Source organism: Mastacembelus armatus, chromosome 5 (genome assembly GCF_900324485.2).
Source record: "Mastacembelus armatus chromosome 5, fMasArm1.2, whole genome shotgun sequence".
NCBI classification, from domain to species: Eukaryota; Metazoa; Chordata; class Actinopteri; order Synbranchiformes; family Mastacembelidae; genus Mastacembelus; species Mastacembelus armatus.
Window position 1 is genome coordinate 9720247 of NC_046637.1, and position 24280 is coordinate 9744526.

General features: G+C 37.5%; 1 protein-coding gene across 1 annotated transcript; it reads left to right on the top strand.

The window, feature by feature from the left end:
* The first annotated feature begins 1814 nt into the window (after positions 1–1814).
* Positions 1815–23048, top strand: nckap1l (NCK associated protein 1 like). The gene is made up of 31 exons (XM_026306312.1): positions 1815–2003; positions 3090–3200; positions 3654–3746; positions 4350–4406; positions 4745–4887; positions 5893–5983; positions 6413–6550; positions 6938–6986; positions 7275–7431; positions 8036–8092; positions 8193–8289; positions 8579–8688; positions 9021–9153; positions 9308–9389; positions 9484–9542; positions 9652–9797; positions 9929–10061; positions 10194–10313; positions 10688–10827; positions 11506–11637; positions 12693–12911; positions 13193–13323; positions 14602–14699; positions 15066–15159; positions 16146–16228; positions 17061–17141; positions 18621–18714; positions 18811–18927; positions 19569–19678; positions 20073–20162; positions 21535–23048. The coding sequence occupies exons 1-31, from the start codon at positions 1914–1916 to the stop codon at positions 21649–21651; spliced, it is 3372 nt and encodes a 1123-aa protein (XP_026162097.1). The 5' UTR covers positions 1815–1913; the 3' UTR covers positions 21652–23048.
* Positions 23049–24280: the final 1232 nt, after the last annotated feature.

A 24280-nucleotide genomic window follows, 5' to 3' on the forward strand; every position in this document is an offset into this window, starting at 1 on the left:
TAGTCTGATCAAGGTTTGATCAGTCAAGTTCACCTAAAGTGTATCAAATATATTAAACCACAGGCTGTCAAGCACCACACCAGTCTATACTGTATTTGCCTACATTGTGTTTATTAAAATAGCACATGTTTTGGCCATTGCTTCAGACATCTGGGCTGCAGCCAGAGCTGGAAACACTTCCTCAAACATTTGTCTATCATTACTGTTACCTCTTCCTTCAGGCCTGCCCACAGTTTCTCTTTATTTGTCCACTTTCACTTCCACAGGATGTATACACGCATGAATCAGCTTTGTCTAAAAAAATCTGAGGTCTAAAATCCCTCCTGAGTCTTGATACTGTTTTGGTCAGACATCCAGTGGAAGAATGCTCAATTAGCTAACTCATTTCTTGAGCACTATCTTGAGCTTGTGCTTTTGGTTTCACAACTACACAGTGAGATCAATACTTGCTTTATTTACCTCTCTCCTTCAGAATGTGCCAGGTAAGAGTCCAATATTTTTTATGATTCACAGAGTTTAAGAGGTTGGTAAGCTTTGTATCTACTGCCCATCCGTCCCCATTCTGTGGTCCTCCTCCTTCTCCTCCTCCCAGATCCACACATCCTCCTGTCTGCTTTCCCAGACAGCCTTGTTAACATGCCAGTAAGGAAATAATAAACACATTATTTCTTCCATTCCCATTAACATCAGTCTTGTATTTGATTAGTGCTGCACTTGCTGTGATTGACCATAACGGTTCTCATTAAGAAACCTACTCTCTCAAAGCTCTACAGTACGCTACTCTGCACTCTTCAGTTTACACTTTACTGAACCTGTTACAAAATTCCAGGAGGACTTATTGGGGGGTCTGGCCAGAAAAACAGAAAAACAGCACTTGGTTGCTAAATAACTTAAGGCCTTTCTCGTTTACATGACAAAATCTTTAGTCTCAGTAATTATGCTAAACCTGAGAATAGCCCAATGTGAAAGTAATGACATTATCCAGTATTGTTTTCCAAACAGTAGTGGCATAAAAATACATTAACACACAGCAATTTAAAGACTGTAGTCAGTCATTTTATATCTTATGAGTTAAAGTGCAGAGACAAACCTATGACGAAGTTATGACAAGGTTAAAATAAGAGGAAAACAGACATATCTGACCAGACCACCAAAATAATGTCTTTAAAGCAACTAATTCAAGTGAATTTAACAAATTCAATTTGATGAGGTTGACACTGGCCTCTGTAGTGTTACTCTTAATGCATCTCAACAAAATAAACTTAAGCCTTTTGCCAAAAGGGAATGTGCAATAATCTCATAGGATTATGCCAGTTTGAATGTGTCATATACTATTTCATATTTGATCCCCTGTTTATTCACTGAGCCAGAAGGCATCAGTGTGTAATTAACACCATCTTGTGGTTAAAAGCAGAACAACATTTTTCTGGTCTTAAAACTCATTTCTGTTGACATTTCAGTCCTTAACGGTGCTGAAATGGAACTGTTCAAACTGTTCACAACAAAAGGCAACAGAAGGAAACAGGCCTTTGCTATTCATTTATATAACAGTACCTTGTCAATAATATTTTTGCTGTCCAGAATCCTATCAGAGTATTATGATGCAGTAAACTGTGGTGACTGTATAATGTCTTCTTTCTGCTATTTTAGGACTTTTAAAAAAATGTTTTTCTTATCTCCTATTTTATTATACTATTATATCAACAGTTTGACATACAGTAACATTGTATAAGGGAGTTTAACGCCCTATTTAACACTCAACCCAACTCAACTAGTGGCTCCACCTCCACACATGAGCCCCATGTGACCTAGTGTCAGGGTGAGGCTCTGGGTGCACTTGTTTCCAAGGGTCCACCATTACAAAGGACTTGGAGGCCAAGGCTCAAACGGAGGGAGAGGTGCAGTGTGGAGCCATGGACTACCAACAGAAACTGGCTGAAAAACTCACCATCCTCAATGAGAGGGGGAATGGGGTGCTGATACGCATGAACTACATTAAGAAGGTGAGCTAGAATAGGAAGATTTACAGAGCAGTGCGCGCAACAGACAAGAGAAATAAGGAACTTAGCTTTGGTCTCATACACTTTGTCGTTGGTAATGTTCTAAAAAAACAGAACCTACATAGATCGATTCAAATACAAGATAGATCTGTGTACATATAGTAGTACATAGTTATTTAATACTTGGAAATAAACTACAACAAAGTATTACAAAGATCCTTAATAAAGCAAACCACCAATAATAACCTTATAATTCTCTGTGTTTCAAAATCAAGCAACTCTCCAGGAACAGTAAATCAAACTGCAATAATTAAATGATGTGATGAATTTCAAACAACTGTGCACTGTTTATATAAGTGGTTTGTGTGTATATGGTTTAACAGCATAAGCAGCATTGTCTTCCAACTGCAACCGAACTTATTTCTCCAAGGAGGAAGTGCAAACAGGAAGTCAGTCTGCTCTGTCAATCAGAAATACTGAACTGAATGCTGTGAAACCTGCACACCAGAAACCTATCACAAAGGAATCAGACAGACACATATTTATTTTTATGTAAAGCTGTAAATGGCTCTGTGTGATTATCGTAAGGTGGCTGCAGATACAGAGTAACTGGCTGATTTTGACATGTCAGGCACCTCTGGTTGTGTCATCCAGGAAGTGACACTGTCATCATGAGATAATAGAATATGTATGGTATTATGTATTGTGCACATGCAAACACAAACATTCCCTTCTCTGTAAGCTCATATGAGCATGTGTGTACATGTGCTCTGGAGGAGAAATGGAAAAAACATTATTTTATTCGTTTTAAAACCCAGCCTAGTGAAGATTTGCTGACAATGCATTCATTTTTCTACCAGAGGTTGTCACACAGTCTATCCACTATCAGCCTCTAAACAGCCCCACATGAAGGTTTACGTTAACTATCCTGCTTAAGGTCACCTTGGTTGGGGATGGAGGTATAGAGCATTATTATGCACTTTGCCAAAGCTTTTCCCAGCCAGTCTGGGTATTTATGGAGTTTCTACTGTGTAAAAGCGTGATGTGCAAACAGCTCACATTTTTATCATTCCCTAATGTGTGTTGCAGACCTGTGGAGACCCTAAGCTGAGGCCGTCTTTCCTGACAGATAAAGCCACAGAGTCTGCCATCAAGTACATCAACAAGAAATTCCCCAACATTGATGTCAGAGGAAACATTGTGAGTATGCAGCTGCCTGTGTGCAAGCATTTTTATTTTTCTCACCTTGTGCGTTTACTTACTTTTTAGATTTTGTTTACTTACCATCATCAAAGTTTTGTTTTTACATGTTGACACAAAAATTTTTGTTTGGTAAATGATTATTACAGTATATCATGTGAGATACTGAAGACAAAAATGTTTTAATGTTTTATAGAGTAAAAAATGTAGAAATAGTGTCAACGATGTGAGTCATATATATATATATTATATATACAAGATAACTATTGTATAAAAACCTCTGTTTGGGCCTATGTTTTTGTATTGAATTGTATACTATGGGTCAAGTATTTGTTATTCTGTTCATATTACGCTTCAATGGTATTTAATTCATTTGCATGAGACTAGTTGGTTTAAATGTCTGGTATTTGTAGTTAATCGATGTACTTCAACTGTTCTTATTGTTTATTACAGCAAAATTTGAATGCCATCCAGCGACAGAAATCCGAAGTCTTGGCAGCCACGTCAAGCTACTACGACTCCTTCCTGGATGTCAAAGAATTTAGGGTGATTCTCTCTCCATAATTTTTTTACCTCCTCTTCTTAAATTTAAAATTTCATATTTGTTTTTGTTTATTACATGACACATTTTTTTCTGTAGTTGCTAGAGCCTGACTTATGAACTGTCTACATTAACAAATAAAACTATAATAAATAAATAAAACAATAAAACAATGAAACAATAAAAGGAATATCATAAAATACCACACAGTGGTTTCAGTAAACAGAGAGCTTGTCTTCTCTTTTCTTCCCAGAATACATTTGGTTCCCAGAATACATTTACATATAGAGTGCATATTTCTGATATAGGCCAATAATTGATTTTATTCCAAATATCAAGGACAGTTAGGGTGGTTTGTTACACCTCACTGTACATTTGCATTTTTGTGATGGAGGGCACAGCCAGGCCAAGACATCATCACTATTTTAGAAGACTTAGAATAACTTAATCATCATGTCATAGGAATATGACATGATATAAATATGTAATGATTATCAAGCTACAGAAATGATTAAAAATGATAATATTTCATGAAACATTATTAAAATGTTGCTCTTTTGTTGTGTTGACCTGTTTTCTAATCTAATCTTTCTCTCTTCTTCATTCAGGACCACGTTTATGAGTTGCTGAACACCATAGACGCCTGTCAGTGCCTCTTTGATATCGTACGTATTTACTGTGTGTAAATGTCCCACATAAGAAAATAAAGATGACTGGACACTAAGCTTCTATAATTTTTAATACAGCCAGGATTATGTTAAGCCCTTGTTTAGTTTACTTATTCAAGAGAACTAGTGGTTATGGTCATGAATTTGTATTGTCAATTAAAAATGATTCCAATGCAAATAGATTTTCAAACTGGGAAAAAGTAACGAAAGATTTAACTTTCATACCACTTGTTCAGCATTATCCCAAGAGGTTCCAAACACTTACTAATAATATGTAAGACTTTCAATGCCAGTGATTACACAGATTTTTTTTATTTTTTTTAAATTTATTTCAGACAATCAACTTTGACTTCACCAGGAACTACTTGGATCTGATCACCACCTACACCTCTGTTATCATAACACTCTCGCGCATTGATGACAAGAAGGCACTGGTAGGCATGTTCAACTGTGCCCATGAGATGACCAACGGTAGCAGGTGAGAAAGTATGAAAATGCTTAAAGGTCAATATATAAAATTTGAAAGATTTAGCGGCATCTAGTAGATGCACCTTTCACACTCTACCCTCCTGTATCCAGGTTTGAGGGGTGGGCAGGCGGTTGTCATCTTTGAAACGAAATGCTGTTCCATGTCTAGATCTAGTGTTTGGGTTGTCTCTTCTTGGCTACTGTAGAAACATGGCGGAGCTTCCATGAAATGAGACTACTCCTGATTTCAAAGACTCATTACTGAGATTAAGAAAATGCAACAGTTGGTGTTTTCTGGTGATTATGTGCTAATGACAAGATATTTCTGAATATTACATTACATTGCTGCTAATATGTATGCCATTTCAAATATTACACATTGAACCTTTGGTGTATGCAGAGTTAACATGAGAAGTTCACATAAGAAGTAAAATGTAATTTTAACTTTTCCATTTATTCACCCTTCCAAAATATTATTCAGCAAATAAAGAACTATAATTGCTAAGTGCTTTCTTGCTATAACAAACACTTTATTCATGAGCTTTAATTAATACCATTACAACTTTCCATACCATCAACTATTACAACTATTCCCCTGATCCTCACTACTAATTTAAATTAATTATGATGCCACAAACATTAATGGCAAACCACTAACCTTTCCTGAGTGCCAAGTGATATGCTGACATTCTGAGTCCACCTACTTTGCATGATATTTTTTTGTACGCTTTAAAAAGGGAGGATGCTTATCTCAGCTTGAGATGTGAGCAGGGAACAAAACACATTTTAATGTCACATTTGACTTGCACACCACACACAGCTAGAGCCTTGAGAGAAAACATTCGCGGCTCTTTAAAAACAAAGCTGTTTAAAATGTAATTTCTGAAATCTAAAGCTTTAATTGTACTTAAAATCCCTGTAAGCAATGTTGGATTAACACAGTAATCTAACCTTGTGCTATTTTGATGTCCATCCTTTATTCCACTGTCCCTGAATGTTTCAACGTATCATTCAGTGATCCCTCCTACCCACGGCTTGGCCAGATGTTTTTGGAGTATGAGCATCCTTGGAAGAAGCTCACTGAGGAGTTTGGCCCTCACACAAGGGTAAGATCATAGTACAAAGGTACATAAACAATAGACAAATTGCTTGAATTGAGGTCTGGATGATGTCTGCATGATGCCACAGTAAAATATTAATGCAGCTTCACCACACATTTTGATCATCTTTTTGACATCTTGCCCAGTGTCAGTTGGGATTGGCTCCAAGTCTCTGGCAGCCCTTTACAGGATAAGTAGTATAAATGGATGGAAATAAAACATCAGTTCCAAATGATGCACACTTCTGTTTTGTCTTGTTACACCACTAAAAATAGCTACTGTAGAGAAAAATCTGTGGACCTGTTGTTTTCACTATAACCTTCCTGTTTTTTGTTGGATTCCAGTTTTGAAGGGATAGCATCTTTGTCATTTTGCCTCTTCATCTACCTCTGCCTCTCTCACTGTTTCCTTTCTTACTCTGCATTTCCCTTTTAGTCTGTGACTGCAGCATTGATGTCTCTGAAGATAGTCTACCCACGCAGGAACCTCCCAGCTGAGCAGTGGCGGAGTGCCCAGCTCCTCAGCCTACTCAGTGCACCAGCCACCATGCTGGACCCAGCCTGCTGTGAAACTGTGAGTCCACTGTCCCTGAATTTTTATCTCTCCTCATCTTCCTTTTCTGTAAGACCAATTGGACATTGCCCTTATGGTCCCGATGATGTAATGCATTTTTCCATTTCATAACAAATTATAGGAGAATAGTCAATATTCTTAAGTAGGGGAGTGCATTATCTATAGAGGTTTTTATAGTGTCAAATCTCAGAAAACTATTAATTTTCTTTTCAATGAAAAGATGCTCTATACCTTTCTTGATGCTTGATTCTCTATACTTTTCTTTTCTTTTCAATGAAAAGATAATGCTCTATACCTCCATCCCCAACCAAGGTGACCACATTAGACTTTACTTCCTTACCTTGCTGTAAATGTACTGGCAATTAATAAACTTGATGTTCACCACAGGTGGCATGTGAATACCTGTCTATGGAGGTGATAGAGCGATGGATCATTAGTAAGTATTGCCCATCATGATTGATCACTTTCTTGATCATTACATTTTATCAAAGAATAATAACATTTTTCAAAATGATTTACATTGCAGTACCAGATGTGCACATTTGTATTAGCTAAGAAAAACATGCTGCTTTCAAATCAAATTTTCTATCATTGGGCTCTCTTTTGAAAAGCTTATAATGACACTTTATTTCAGCTATAAATTAACCATAATTATGATCTAATGACAAACACTAGTAGAAACAGACATCCAGATTATGAATTTGTCTGATCTTCTTCCTCGTAGTTGGCTTCCTGTTGTGCCACAGCAGCCTGAATACCAACCAGGCCTCTCTGGATCTGTGGAAAATGGCCCTGCGGAGTGGCCTCTACCTCACCCTCACCAGAGATGAAGTCCTCAACATACACAAGGTCTCTGAGGACCTCTTTGACAACATCAAAGGGTATGAAACTAGCACCGCTACTTTCTCCACACTGTGGACTGTGGGAACTTGATGAATAAAGCAAGATACTGCACCCTCATATTTCAGAACTTTAAGAAAAGAGGACTCATTTAAATATGTTTTAAGTGCTAAACTCATAGCACTTCCCTGGATTAAAGAGTCCTCAGCTATTAAAGACTGGCTAATGATTGGTTTGCCTGATTGCTCATTCTACATACTGTATAGCGATTACAGCATTAACAAATAGGTTTTAAAACAAGTTTAAGACATCAGTACGTTGCTCAGCACTATTGATGAAAAATGCCTAATGCAAAATTCTGGTAAGTTTGCTGGGGGATACATTATTTTATATCTAAAGTAACTGTTGAGTAAACTTTTAAATATATCTTTTTATAGAACTGCTTGATTTCCAGCTGATGTTTATCTTCTTTTCATATATATATATATATATATATATATATATATATATATATATATATATATATATATATATATATATATATATATATATATATATATATATATATATATATATATATATATATATATATATATATATATATATATATATATATATATATATTTTTTTTTTTTTTTTTTTCAGTTACAGCAAGCGAGTTGCAGACATTAAGGAATGCCGTGACCATGTTTTACTCAACTGGTGAGTCTGGCAAGAGGCAATGTTTTAAAAATTTTTTTGTGTCTTAAAAATTAAGCTGTGAGAAGTAAGTGTAAATGTCTTTTCCCTGTTTTATTATCAGTGGTGCTATGCACAGAGAGAGGAGGCAGTTCCTGCGAGTAGCCATGAAAGAATTATTTAATGTTCTGGAGGATGAACCTGGACTTCTTGGACCAAAGGTATAATATCTCTAGTAATGACTTTAACAGTGGTAGAGGAATTTAAATCATTTCATTATTGCAAGTTATAACGCCAAACTGTAATTCTGGTCGAATGACTTATGAAAAACGATGTCTTTGATCCTGCGCACATCTTTAAGTCTGGGAAATATTTGAACAGGAGGAGGGGGAGGATTCCTTTGAATGACCTTGCATTTCATAGTAATCATGACTCTTACCAATCTCAGCTGGTACACTTTCCTAACATTCTTCTTCCTTCTCTGATCTGTGTGCCAATCGAATCCCCAAGGCCCTCTTTGTTTTCATGGCTCTGTCATTTTCCCGTGATGAGGTCCTGTGGCTTGTCAGACACTCTGAGAACATGCCGAAGATAAAGACGCCTGAGGACTACATCGACAAGTAGGTCATACAGAAATACAGAGGAAGTACACCATGGTCCACTGCAGCTGAAAAACAAACTTTGATATAACAATCTGTAAAACTCTTGTACTCATTTCATACTCAGTGATGCATTCTCACTTTGGAGCTCCACAAAGTAACAACTGCAGTGGTGCCACTTTAGGAGTTTTCTCTACTGCAAATCCATCTTTGGACATTTTCTCAAGGGAAAAGCAACAGTCAGTCCGCTATTCATGGACATGAGTTTTTAATAGTACCATGCAGATGACCTGTTTATTGTTATTATTGTGAAAGGTCATCAAAAGTGATCACTTGCTTTTCTGTTTTTCCAGTCAGATGGCAGAGTTGCTGTTCTACATGGAAAAGTTAAGAGGTCTGATGAAAAAACACAAGCATGTGTTACAGCGCTACCATGTTCAGTACCTGGCACAGTTCGATGCTTTGGTTCTCAATGACACCATACAGGTACTGGCAGATAAGATTTGCATGTATGGGATTGTGTGAATTTCTGTTACCCGTTATTTGAGATGCAGACAGTGTAAGAGAGGAAGGAGGCCACAGTGATTCTATTTCTCAGTGCACTTTATAAACTTAAAGTATTCATTTTCTTTCTCTCCAGAGCATATACGTATGTCCAGAAGAAGAGTCAGTCCTGATGACTTCATTTGTCTCGACCTTGTCCGGCCTGTCAGTTAAACAAGGTGATCACAACAAAATACTGAGCATCAGCTACATTTCAAAACAAAAGATGACAAATGAGATTCTAATAATGATGAATGGCAATTTACTCTGCAGTTGACAACAAACAGGAATTTGATTTCAGAGCGCTGAGACTGGACTGGCTGAGGTTACAGGTACAGTATGCAGACTTTTGTATAGTGTCAAATTTTCAGAGTTCAGTTTGGAGTGTGAACATTTTGTCCAGCCAAGAGTACTGGAGATTTTCTTCACCCTTCATTTTAGGCCTACACAAGTGTGAACAAGGCTCCTCTTCCTATAAAGGACTACCCTGACTTAGCAAAGGTTATGAACTTGATCCAGTTTCACACCAGAATGGTGGACAGTGTGGAAGAAATGTTGCAGGAGACATCTGAGGTGTCCATCCTCTGGTCAGTCTCTTTTTCTTTCTCGTGCTTGTTCTCTTTTTCTTTCTCGTGCTCGTTCTCATTCTCATTCTCTTCTCTTCTCTTCTCTTTTCTCTTCTCTTCTCTCAACTGTTTATTGTCTTTTTGTTTTCCAGCTTCTACCCACGTGTTTTTGAGAAGATGTTTAGCCAGAGCAGCGAGGAGATGACCATGAAGCGTTACCTCATGTCCTTCCCTTCTGTCTGTTCCCTCTTCAGCCAGTGTGGACACCCTCTCTGCCCAGAAGAGGTCAGTGTTCAGTTACCCGGTGATTAAGCTCTAAATCAGCTGAGCTGCAGTGACAGTGCTTACCTCTGTCTTTCTTCTGTGTGTGTGTGTATATGCACCTTCTCATGAACTCTAAATTGTCTATGTGTTTAGATTGAGGCGATGGAGAAGAAGAGTCTCCGTCTGTGTGTGACCTTCCTGGAACAGATAGCGAAGCAGACCAGCAATGTTGTGTTGGAGATATGTGCTGAGCAGTGCAACCTCAATGACCAGGTGGAGTTTGAGTTTACTTAAATAAAAATAATTATAAAACAGTTTTTTTTTTTCTGCCAAGCTCCCTATCGAACAGTAATAACAAGAGTCACATCTTGGCATCACTGTAGCTTGAGTACTTGAGGAAAATCTGACCAAAGTGTTTACATTTTGTCTCTACTCAAGAAATAATCATACCTAAAATGCTGACTTTTTTTACATTCAGTTTCTGCATGTGTTTGTCATGCTTATTTAAATTAATGACTAAATACATAATACAAAATAATACATTTCTGTTAGATGTTAGCTGAATAGTTTTTCACTCTTTGTCCTTTGATTTCCATCAATTTCCCTCATTCCCTGTATCCATCTATTTCCGCTTGATAACCCCTCAGTTGCTGGCCAAGCACTGTGCTGACACCATCAGTGCTGCTCGACATAGAAAGCAAAAGAAGCCAGTGCCAAAAAAAGGAGAGGTCCAGAAAGAGAAACCGGGGGCTGAAAGCATAAGGAAAGACCGAAGCGTCACCACTAAGTCAGCCTTTTTATTTGTTTGCCTGATTCTCTCCATTTTCTTCTTTCTATCTCACTCTGCCTCATCCTTCAGTAATTAAACACGCAATTAGCAAAAATTGTTGTTAATACATCCATGATTTGTGATAACATGTGGCATCTGTCATCAAGGAGCAGTTAAATAAATCCTTGGCAGGTGATTTATTCTGGTTGTGTAAAGGTTAGAGTTAGGAAATATTCCAATACTTGCTGACAATTTCAAATAACCTCCTCCACCTCATGCCTGATTCATTTCTTAGCTTACATTAACACTAAGACGGAAAGGAAATGCTCTCGCCTATAAAACATAATTGGTTGTTGGACTTTATTACCCTTCAACTTGAATCAGTCAGGGTTGACAGGCACTGAATCAAATTATTAAAAGGACCTCAGCCTATTAGAAAAGCAATTTTACTGGCAGTAGATTTTATGCTGGCATATTTATTGTTTTGGTCATATTCTGTGTATAAATACAGTTAGAAAGCTTCATTAAATCCAAAGAGTTGTAATTCCATCTCTCTCCCTCTTCTGAGTTTTACTCCCCTTTGCCTCAGTATGGAGTGTTTTACAGTTCTCTAACATGTTGATTACCGAATTTGATGGTGAATGATTTGTTCTAAAGAGCTGCATCCTGCCATCTCTATCTCTCTCTGTCTCCTAGTGTTGACAAACTGCACATGACGCTGACAGAGCTCTGCTCCACCTACAGTCTCTGCGGTGACTTTATTGTCTTCGATCACATCGTCATTCCCACAGAGTTCCTGATTTCTCATTTGGAGACACGTTTGTCTGAGTAAGATAAATGTGGACATTTCCTAAGCAATAATATAATGAATGAGATAATAATAATAATAATAATAATAATAATAATAATAATAATAATACCCTGATGTGTATAAAAAGTAGCCCCTGAAATGCCAATTTCACTTCCTGGCACTTCCTTGGGATTTTTTGTGTGACATAAATAATTTGAAATATGCTAATTACTGATATGAGTCTGTGCTTTCATTGTGAACAGAACATATTCAAGTCAGTGCATAAAAGTGATCTACAGGTGTACCTCAGGGTACTAACATAATGCCTCTTTTTGCTGTTGTAATCCTTCTAACTCTACACTGCTTGAATGCTCACATATATCCTGCCCAGTAGCTTGGCCCCTATGCTGAACAGAGCCTGTAGAAATATGAAATTAATGTGAACAGGATGTGACAGAGAACAGAAAACAGCATCTCAAACCGTATATTTTCCCCAAATGTCACTCATTCACAAATCTGCACACAGATTTTTGTCTGCATGATAGTCAGAAAACCATTTGGACCTCATCTCTTGTGAAATGCCTCCTTCATCACTATAATGATGGAGGAGGCATAAGTATTTGATTCTTATGTGACAGGCTGCATTGCACCCACTTAAAAAAATCTGGGAAGAGTTTCATTATGTCACACCCTTGCTCTGTGTCATTTCAGTACTAGCTGTTATTTAGATTAGGGCTTGGTACCAGTGCAACTCAATATATATCCACTGCGTAGTCGCTCTGTCTCAGCTGATGATTATCTCCCTGTCACCCTAAAATTAGTGCCCTTGAGTAGTTGATTGGCCTCAGTGATTGGCCCTTCCATGTCCAAAATCGTAAATACAGTCTAGCCAGGGAGAGAAAGGCAGAGAATGATGGGCCCTTCCAAAAATAAATAACACTGCAGCGAAGCCCTAGAGCAGTGAGTGTGTTGACCTAATGCAAGCAGTGCCATGCCACCATGGCTCGTTAACCCATTTCAAGGTCCCATCTGTCGAACCCTGAGTCCACTGCAGCTGGGTGATAAGTGACGTTGGTTAAACATGTTTCTCTAGGCTCATCGTGAGAATGGCCAATTACAACCAGGCCACCCAGGAGATAGCCCGTCCGTCAGACCTCCTGGGTGGGATAAAAGCCTATACAGCCAGCCTGCACACCCTCTACAGCTACATCAGTGTGGACGCCACCCGGCTGGTGAAAAGCGTCCTGCTGCAGCAAACGCATCCACTGGACTCGCAGGGAAACCAGACCATTACAACCCTCTACACAAACTGGTGTGTGTGTGTGTATGTATGTGAGACATAAAGTATAGGTGTTATATACTGTGTACATTTAAACACAAGTATGTAAATACGTATAAAAATCACTTCAACACCTTTAGCATACCCACCATACATGCAAACAGAAAGCATAAGCCCACATGCTCAAGCAGTCGCAAACACAAGTACACCCTCTTGGTTTCACACTCTGCATTATTTCCTGTCTTTCTTGTTCCATATCTCTCTCACTTTGACTCACTTTAATTCAAATAAATTTTGTTTCTTCTGCTCCTCAGGTACCTGGAGAGTCTCTTACGTCAGGCCAGCAGTTCCGTCATTGTCCACTGTCCCACAATGCACTGCTTTGTCAACCAGACCACTGACAACGAACCAAGCTTCAGAGCAGAGGAGTTCTCAGATGTATCAGGTCGGGCAACTGTTTTAACAAAGATAATGAAGAACAATAAAAGAAATGATGCACAAATAAAACAAAGCACACACAGTTCCAGTGATGTGTGTAGAAATATACTTGTACTGACATGTCTTGCATGGTATGCTGTACTGTAGGATCATGTACTGTAATTACATGCAGAACTTAGTATCCATAGCAACAGCTCTAATTATTGAGAGATTTTTCTGCTGTATAAATATGTCCATGTTATACACCAAATTCATGTTAAGCTGCTGCAGTTACTGCAAACTAAGAGCAATTTTAGTCATGTTGGCTGAAAGCAGTTCACCTTGCTATAATTTTAATTAACGCATTTTCTTGAAGGAGAAAATATTGGCAGGAAAAGTAAAAATATGTAGCCTATCACTGAAAAAGATTTTTTTTCCCTCCTCCATTTTAACTTTCTGCAGATACATGATTTTACCCTTGGCAGGTTCAAAACATTCCCCTGTACTCAGAGGTTTAATGATGACTGCCACAAAAATTCAAAAGATGACTCAGTGTTTTCAAAATGCACAACTTCCAGATCTCATTCTAGCTTGTGACACCACATGCAGAGAGAGCATTACTGCAGAGCATATAGAAGACAGAGAATGCATTCATTGTTTCTCCTCCACACATCCTTCTGTTCTGCCTCCATGTTACTACTGGGAGCAGTGAACATCCGTATGACTGTATTAAAGCAATATTCACTCCACTACAGAGCTTGGTACAAGGACACGGACGCAAACATCACACCTACACACCTACACTCAGAGAAGCATTCATAAAGCATCCACACACACACACACACACACCTTGGAGACCACTGCACTTCAATAGACGCCTCCTCACAATGTCATCATCATTGTCTATTTTTATTCCTAAGCGAGGTATCTTCCTGCCTCATAGTGACTCACTCACCCATCCATTAACCACCTCCAATTTTATCCACACACGTCCTTATCCATCCATATTCAGGCAGAGATGTTAAGCTGTGTGAGACATCTAATAGCTGCAGTTGTATCTCTCTCATAGATTCAGTTTCACTCACAATTCAAATTTAACTTGTGTCCTTTTTATATTGTTGTCACTGACAGAGATTCACATTTGATTCCAGTAAATACACCACACTAGAAAGACAGAGTACATCTCCAGGTGGCCTCATTCTCTTGTGCTTTTTTTTGGCTGCATCAACATCAATTTAAGCTTCTGTTGAGCCCCCAGCTCCCTTCAGTAATGAGCTTTAAAGTTTCCATATCACCCTCTGAACAGAGTTACAAGCCCTAGCGGAGCTAATTGGTCCATATGGCCTGAAGTTTCTGAGTGAGAACTTGATGTGGCACATCACCTCTCAAGTCAGTGAGCTGAAGGTACAGTATGATGCAAAAAAAGCTTCAGAAATAAATGTTGATATACAGCCCTCTGGGTTACCTCAGTAAATCTGCAACTAAGACACATGTTTAATTAGAAACATGTGCAGGACCTAGAAACTGTTTTGTGGTTTAAGGCTATAACATGTTTGACCATATATGTTTTAAAACACAACATAGAAGAGCCCAGTTAGTAGTGCTGTACTGTATCAGGCTTTACACTTTGACACCTGTAACTGAAGTGAGGAGTTGCACTGCTGAAGCTCTGAAGTTACTGACAGACCTGCCACAGCCATGACCTCTCTTCATTATAACTCCCCTCTAAAGGTGGTTTATCACTTACAGCACTTCTTTTTCTTCTGCCAGAAACTGGCGATTGAAAACATGGACGTCTTGGTACAGATGAGGAGCAACTTTGATAAGCCTGAAGAAATGGCTGCTCTTAGAAAGAGACTGACAGGTGAGAACTGGGGGTGGGGGGGAGGATATGTGGGTGGATAAAGAAGAGAAGACATGAAGAAAGAAGGGAAGTAAAAGGCAAAAAGCACAGGTGGAGAAAAAGGGAGACCTGAGGAGAGCAGGCAATGTACACACTACCTCTACTAAGTAGAGGAGAAGACCCCGATTACAGAGGAAATAGGAATGATAACAGTAGGTGAAGTAACAGCACTATAGATGAATCACTCTAAAAAGAAGCAATCACTTCTATAATGACTCACATGCACACACAGGACTCTGGACTACTACTAGCAGGACCTTTTTCTTCTAATGTCACTCCTTTAATTTGGGCTAGCATGATATTAATCCACTAAAATGATCTTAAAAATTCTCCTTTATCTGACATTCATTCAACACAAATGTCAATCTAGGATAAGGTTATCCTGGATATGATGTATGTAATGCAGGCACACTTGCATTAAGAACTTGGATAATGCTTCGGTAAGATTTTGAGCATAGAGACAAGCATATATTAAGTTAACATATTGATTTTAAGATAATGTTGGAAACTATCATCATTACTTACAGGCAGCGTGGCCAGATGCAAGACAAACAAACAGAATATGTTAAATGAAATAATTGTTAAAACAGTACAAGACAAATGAACAGTACAATAAAGGGTATTCAAATCATTTATGGTGTTATGGTGCAGCCCAGAATTTGCATATTGGGTGAGCAGTTACACTTTTTCCTTTTATGAAATAATTTGCACCTTGTGTAACGATGCTAACGTTTCAGGCAGAACATAAAACATTTTTGCATCTCAAATGGGTGTTTTTTTATTTCATTTTTTTCGGAATCTGTAATTGCGAAACTCTATAGTACATTAATGCTAATGTATTTGAGGGCACTGTTACAAGAGCAACTGGGGGTGCAATGTCATGCTAAAAGTATACGTAACAAACACCTCAGTTATACAGCTGCAACCTTGATGTATTTCACCTCTAGGTGGAGAGAACGTGTTGAAGAGGATGACCATCATCGGGGTGATCCTATCCTTCAGATCTATGGCGCAGGACTGTCTGAAAGATGTAATGTCCAATAATATTTTATGATAATGTTAAAACCCTGGGCTGCTGATATCCTGATGAAACTACCTGTAATTCAGTGTAGGTACAGCAGATAAGGGGAATGTGATATTCAAAAATCAGAAGGCAGTGGAGGCAGTGGTTTAACAAAAAAAAAAAATATTCAAGGTTCACTATTTTTTCTCCCATAGTCTTCATGAGAGTCTTCTCATATAGAAGTCATATATGATATACAAGCTGCGTATGATCACCTGTTATCATGTGACTGAAGTTCCACACTGAGGTCACTTGATGAGCAGCTCTAATGTTTGATATATTGATAAAGAGCAGAGGACTCACATGAAAGAGTTTGGGCTAGCTCATAGATCTAGCATTGCACTCCTATAACACTGTCAAACTCACAATGGACAGCATTAGAGTCAATGTAGCAGACTTTTTAATATAGTATAGTTCTAACTAATACTGACTCAGGTATCACTGTCACCTTAGGCAATTTATCATTTGCCACAAAAGGCTTTATGCACCATTTTTCACATGCAGTAGTAATCTGTAATACCTGCAAATATACATTGATGTGTAGAATTGGTGGAGCTCCCCTTCAAAACCTTTTTGTGCTTCTTATAAAAGATGTACTGAATAATACTAATAATATAATATAATAATACTTTGCAAAGACAGTAGGAGGGAGCAATAATAAAATGTTGCAGGTGAATTTTGGTGTTATGTTGTGCTTACTCCCTAAAGTGTGGGAAAAAAAACTGTTTTATATATAAAAATATTTTCCTTTATAATGTATGATCTCACTGACATTGTGTCATATAATCATGTAATCTAGATCCTAGATAAGCATTGCCCGTACCTGGTGGGGCCTATCACATGCCTGAGAGACTGCATCTCCCCTGAAGCTGACATCAAGGTAAAACACAGCTTTTATACTATTTCAACAGAGCTACATAATGAAAAAGACATCTATATGTTTAGCCTCACAGAGTCAGATTACTGTTGAAGAATTGAGGATGAAGGGATATTATTGTATTAGCATTTATCCAAATGCATATTGACCTTAAGGCTTTAGGGAATTGACTGATTGCCTTCAGAGATTAAGAATACAGAATATATTGTAACACAATGTGAGGCTAAATATGATTCATGTAACTAACAGTCAGTGAGCAACAGTAGAGTTATTCTGTGTTCTCTATTGCCAGCCACTTTAAATTCCTTATCTCCCTTTGGAGCAATCTGTGTGACTGTGCCTCATGAACTCCCTTTACTTACGTCTGGCCTCTGAGTGAGGCATGACAGCCGTGTCACAGCCTGGGCCAGGATAACCCCAAAGACGTCAACAGCCCCCTTGTGTCTCTGTGAGAGAAACTCTGATCACTGCTGCAGCTCTGCACTCAAAACCACATCAGTGGAAACATTTTGCCCAGACAGGCCAACCATGCATGTAGCCAGAAATAGGGCAAGCTCAAAACCTCATGACAAAAGCTCAAGACAAAGACATTAAATAAGTGGAAGTCACTTATATTGTGCAACCAAACACTCCTCAAACGCACATAACTTTAAATCCTGGGTCAAAAATGTGGTAGATTGATTATAGACAGTTTTACAGTTTTTATTTTTATAAAACTTTTAACCTATTTTTATAATTCTTATTTATTCTTGGTTTATGTACATTTGTTTTTCTGTTTGTTTTGGTGTACGGCACTTTGTGTCAGCTCTTGCTGTTCTTAAAGCGCCTTATAAAAAAAAGTTTTAAAGTATTAAAAACCATGATTTAAACAATACCAAATATGCAGTTGTTAGCTGCAGAAAATGTGTGTAATATGCAGTTATGGAATGTAATCGAGTACACTCAATCAAGTACTGCATTCACAGCAAGTACATATTTACTTGTACTAGTACTTAATTTGACTATTTCATGCTACTATTTACCTATACTCTCCTACATTTCACAGGGAAATATTGTATTTTTTACTTCAATACATTTCATTTACAGATATATATATATCTATATATAGATATATATATATACACATATATATATCTATATATATATATATACACATATATATCTATATATATATATATATATACACATATATATATCTATATATGAGGAGATTGTAAAGTGTAATATATTGTTATATTAGATTGATAATATAGAATATTAAATGTAACGTTGCCTTGGGTTTTAACAAAAAAATAAACATTATATGTAAAATTCTTTAAATAATTTTTACAACCTATACTCTTTGGTGCAAATATACTTCCAGGGAACTGATTATGAAGGGGTTAAATTGTACTTTAAGTCAGCATTACAACTTTTTGCTGCAGAAATTTTAAACCTTTTCATTTAACTGAATTTCCTTTTGTCTTATGTGTGGTCTTACAGGTGACTCTGAGTGTTTTTGAGCTGGCTTCTGCTACAGGGCTGACATGTGATATCGATCCTGCTCTTGTCGCAGCTATTAGCAGTATGCTCTCAGGTAATACTAAAATGATCAGTGATGTTTCTATAGGCATCAGGAAGATACATGTAGAGTGTCCTTTTACCTTTTAATGTGTCTATGAAAAACCTTCAGATAATACGTCCATTGATGAGGAGTACAAGCTGTCCTGTTTGCTGCTTGTCTACATTGCCGTGTCCCTGCCTACCTTGGCCTTGGACATAAACTCGTCTTACAGCCGAGAGCGTGGAGGTGAATTTTCATTCATTCATTTTCATTTGCTACAAACCACTTGACAGTAATTACTCTCCAGACAGTCCTCAACCAAATACTAATCACTGCTTCTTCCAGCTTACTTCCCAGCTGCTGATAGTGGATGAAAAAGGTACTCCACCCTGAAACACGGGGCTTATTAGCCTCTCTGTGTATCATACTTTCCAGTCTGACTGACGTGGTCTGAAGCAAAGTATGCTGGTTAATGAGAAACACGTTTCTGTAGAGGGACTTTTGTTTACAGATAACTTCGGCTGACGTGCATCGATACAGTTGCTCTTGGCATATGGCCCTGCCGACCCTAACTACTTGGCTCCGAGCCTGGACTGAAACATTAAGAGCAGCAGATAGCCAAGATTTCTATCAAAGCACAGGGTGGCGTTGGTCTCGGATTATTTTCTTTCTCTCTCTTTTCCATTGGCATGTTTGAAATAGATTTGTCCCGTGAGCCTGCAGAGAAAATGCTCAGCATGCTTCCTCTTAAGTATTACGGATCATTAAGTACATATCTCTAATCGGAAGGCCACTAAAACATCCTCTCTGTGGCTTAAATGACAGGAAATGTTACTATATTCTTTCTCTGCGTTTCTGTGATGAATTTTGTATTTTTATTTTCGTAGGGCACAATAACAACATCCATTGTTTAGCTACAGCAATCAACCAGTTGGCTGCTGCAATGTTCACTGTCCAAAACAAGAACATAGAGCAGCATCTGAAAGAGTTTCTCATGGTGAGTGGCAAATATTTTCATATCATTTTACCTTAAAAAAAAAGCTTAGATTGTACTTAAAAAAAACAACAACATTCACTTGTGTCCAATAAGGTTCTCAAGATGAACCTGTTGATTTTATTCTCCATTGAAACTAAACAATACAGTATTACAGAGCACTTAATTTTAAAAATATTTTCACATTTCTTGCTGACAAAAAGAATTTCAGTAAAGCTGGTAAATATAGAGGAAAAAGACAGACATGATTTCTCGGGCACAGTATTCTGTTAGTGTTTCAGTAAGGTTTCTCAAGACACTGCCAACCTTTTGCCCCAGTTAAGGTCAGGTCCACCAGTAGCAGTAGTAGTAAGTTGTTTGATGTGTCTCGTTTTAACTTTTTAACTTCATTCCACAGATCGCCTCCTCCACGTTGCTTCAGCTGGGACAAAACGTAGAGAGAGTGGAGGTCAAAAACCGAGAATCCATCTACCTGCTCCTGCACATGGTAGGCTTGTCAGTAACATACTAATCATGCAGTTTCAAATTTACAATAAGGAATAAGTGGGTTTATACCGTGACTAATGGAAAAACCTATGACCCTTCATTAATTAAAGTTTTTCTCCTTATAATAAACCCTCAAGTCTACAATGTCTTCTATAATGACTTATTCCTTATCTGTAAAGCATTAATGAATTAATGATTAACAATAAAGTCATAACCAACAACTTTAGAGCCCGTATGTATATTTAGTGTTGCTAACATTTTGGTATGATAAAGAAGGGCTTTTTATATCACAAATACATTATATTTTAAATTGTTTTGAAAGCTGGCAATTTCAGCCTTATATAAAACACAATACGAAATGAATAAATTGTATTCATCAACATATCCCAGACATTTTCTATATTACAGTAACTGTTATATTCTGTTTTTTTTATGAATTGCCCTTGAGTCAGTGTTTGATATCATGCCGCAGCGTCACAGAGCCCCATTGTTGTTCAAAAACTAATACAAACACATGAATGGGCCACACCATTGAACTGGAAGGCATGTTCCTTTATTAAAACAAGCACAAAATGTAGCTTATTTTGAATCAATAACATGCGCACCATTCTGTTGCTGTAAATTCTGTAGCACCAAATGTGTATTAATCCACAGATGAAAATACACCCCAACAAATATACTATTTATTTTCTCCAGTCTGAGTAAGATTTGCTAAAGCTTACAGTGTCCAGCTACTTTGCAACAAAATGAAACTAACGAGGTGTAATAACAATAGAGGTCGACCGATATGAGTTTTCTCTGGCCGATGCTGATATTTAGAAATCAGGGCAGCCGATGGCCGATATATGATGCCAATTCTTTTGGCCGATTTTAATTTTCCCCCTTCATCTCTTTCCTGTGTGTGTCGGACACACAGACACATTTATTGAGGAAATTATCCTGCTTGTTTCAGCAAGAATATTTGTCTGAATTGCACGCGTTTCTACTTTCAGATTTGTTGCACACATGATAAGCACGGTAAGCATCAATTGTAAGACGCTACAATGTAATTACGCATTCGAAACAAATGCTTTTCCCCTGCCATCATTAGCTAAAGTAGCTTCATATTTAACCAATGAAATGTATAAGGTTAAATTCAAAACAAAAGATAAGTACTTTCTTACCGTTTTTGGATGCTTAAGAAAAAACGGTAAGAAGGGGTCTCACGTGTTCCACAACAACGTTTAGCTGGTCGCAGATGTGCCTGCCTATTAATCGGCCTAATGTGCAGCGAAATGGGCCGATGCCGATCGATCGGTCGACCTCTAATTAACAGTAGCAAAAGTAGTTTAAAAAAACTTAAATTTTAACATTTTCAATATAAATTCATTTAGATTGTGGAGGAGTCTTCATTCTTGAGCCAAGACATGCTGGAGAGCTGCTTCCCGTATGCTCTGCTCCGAAACGCCTACAGGGAGGTGTACCGGACATTTGTGGTCACTCTGGGCTGAAACTTTGTTAAATACTTTTAATTTAACCTTTATTTATCCATGAGAGTGTTTTAATGTTCATGTATGTTCTGTTTTCATTGCCATTCAGTCTTTGATTCATACACTTCTGCAGTTGAACTGGATATTTTGATTATAACTAGTGTTAATACTGTTTCCTATTAGTCAGAACGTTTTTATGAATATATTCATATCGGATAAAGATCCTGTCTAATTTTACAAACTCCAGATTTCTTTTATGGTATTCACTTGCCAGTGTTATACTGTAGAGGTAGTAAGAATAATATCTACTCAAATAATTCAAATGCAAACCTTCCTTAAATAAACATGATCATAATAGGCTGTTTGTTTTCTTTTTGGTCTGTATTCAACATGTGTTCCTCGTCTCTTTCCAGTGTGTTCTCCACCCTCACTATCCTCCCATTCTTCCTCCTTGGAGGAGTCTTCTTCTTGTTAATACTTCATAAACAATTTAAATGATGCACTTGAAAGCACTTCTTGCTAATTTTAGACAGCTCTTCAGTGATTTTTATTTTGCAACCAGCTCTGTGCCTCCTTTCTTCCTTTTTCCTTTTTATTGTTTTCTCCCTTACGTCATTGTGCAGCTGTATCTGTTTGGTTGTCACACTGGAGATATGTATGGATGGGTTTGTGTGTGCATGTGTGTATGTGTGTGTATGTGTGTGCAAAGTGCATATGAGTTTCACAAACTAGGGGAGAGGGATCTAGTCATCTCACTAAGGCACAAGAGATTGAATTCCCATTACAGGCAACACAGATGAACATCCATAAATAAACAAGTACCAGTTGCTAAAAACAGCGCATTACCAAATCACACACCTAATACAAAATCACAAGCATAGAATTAAACAGTATGTGTGAGTGTGATTATGTGTTATGCTTGCATATATATTTAAATTTCACTCACCAAAATAATCAAAATATTGAAATCTTTATTCTGTACCATTGAAGCAAACTAGACAGTAAGCCATGGCTTATTATTTTTATTTATTTATTTATTTTGTCATTTGTACTTCCTGTTTTGGGCTGACGAGACATCTAGCTGGGAGGCTTTTGCTCATTCTTTGCTTCATCATGCTCCCCATCAGAAACCTATCAGTCTTATCATCAATCCATTTTACTGTACGTGAGCTGCTTTATGCTTCTTTCATTTCCCTTTTCCCTGTCAAAAATGACCTCCTTGAGACTGTGTGAAAGTAGCGTTATTACTCTATATAACATGATATAACAGAAGAAATTGTTGACAAATATTGAACATTAATAAACATATCCTTATATATGCGTACAGCCCCATTGTATATGCTTTTGTCATGAAAAGTTACACATGTATTACCCACAAAATGTTCTTTTAAGTATCAAAATAAACCTACTGTACAGTACTAAACCAGTGACTGATGTATTATTATATATTATGTTAGTATTAGTATGCATAAGTGTATAAATAGCATTTTATAGTTTTCTCTATATATAGTTACAGTAGGTAATTGGTCAATTGGTTCTTAATTCAGGGGCCAGGACCCTCCAACAGGTCCCTGGGGGGGACTTTTTTGGATGAATTCATTTTTTGGACTTCCTCTGTAATGTTTGCCTTTTGGTTACTTATTGGTCATTCACTTTAGGCCTCATTTGTTTAAATGAAACCATGTGAGCAGTTTAGAGGGAAAGTCCCTCTTTGGTGCACCAGCTACACAAAAACTCTATACTGTATATCTACAACATAGAACGGAAACCAAGTAGTTGGTGATTTTAGTGATTCATTTTTTAATATTTTTATTATATTTTTTATTTATTATATATATTTTTTTATTATTTATTTTAAACCTAGCATTTTTGTAAAGATAGGTTAGGCGATCCTGCAAAAACAGCAAGAGAGAGCTCTATTTTGAAAGTAGACTACTGAAGAAGTCCCATCCTTTGGTTCTGATCTATCCCATAAAAACCACTCCTGAACACATGAACATGTACTGCTATTATTAGATCTGGTTTTAGTTCTTGCAGCATCCACCTTCATTTAAGTTATAACTTTCTTGAATAGTCTTAAAATAAAAGCTGCTGTGGGTACTTTCTCAGCGATAGCTTGCTAGCTGTAGCTATAAAAACAGAGTGGACACATGTCTGCCTGCAATACCTTGTGGGAGATGCTTGGCTCACACGTTGAGGACAGAGTGAATGCAAGGAGGATGATAGGCAGTGGTTTTGTTCAGATTGAGTAAAATGATTGGTCAGATGATGGATTTTTTCCCCCCTTTTGTTGTCAGTGCATTTAATTCATTCCAGAAATTCATGAAATGTTGCAAAAATGTTTTGGAAAGAATTGGCAACTTTACCTTTAATATCTGAAAAATAACTAAGTAGCTGTCATATAAATACAACATAGTAAAAAGTACAGTGTTTTCCTGTGGGAACGTAGCTGAGTAGAAGTACAGTAAAACTAAAAAAAAAATAGAAATATTCAAGTAGGCTCCAGTATTGTAGTAAATGCATCTGGTTATAGGACACATCCTACATGCACTGTTAACGTGCAGCTCCTTAGTGGATCCGGTCCTGAGACCCTGAGGACAGTTAATGGTGGAAACTCTGGTTCCTGAAATAAAGACTCTCTGCTGATTGT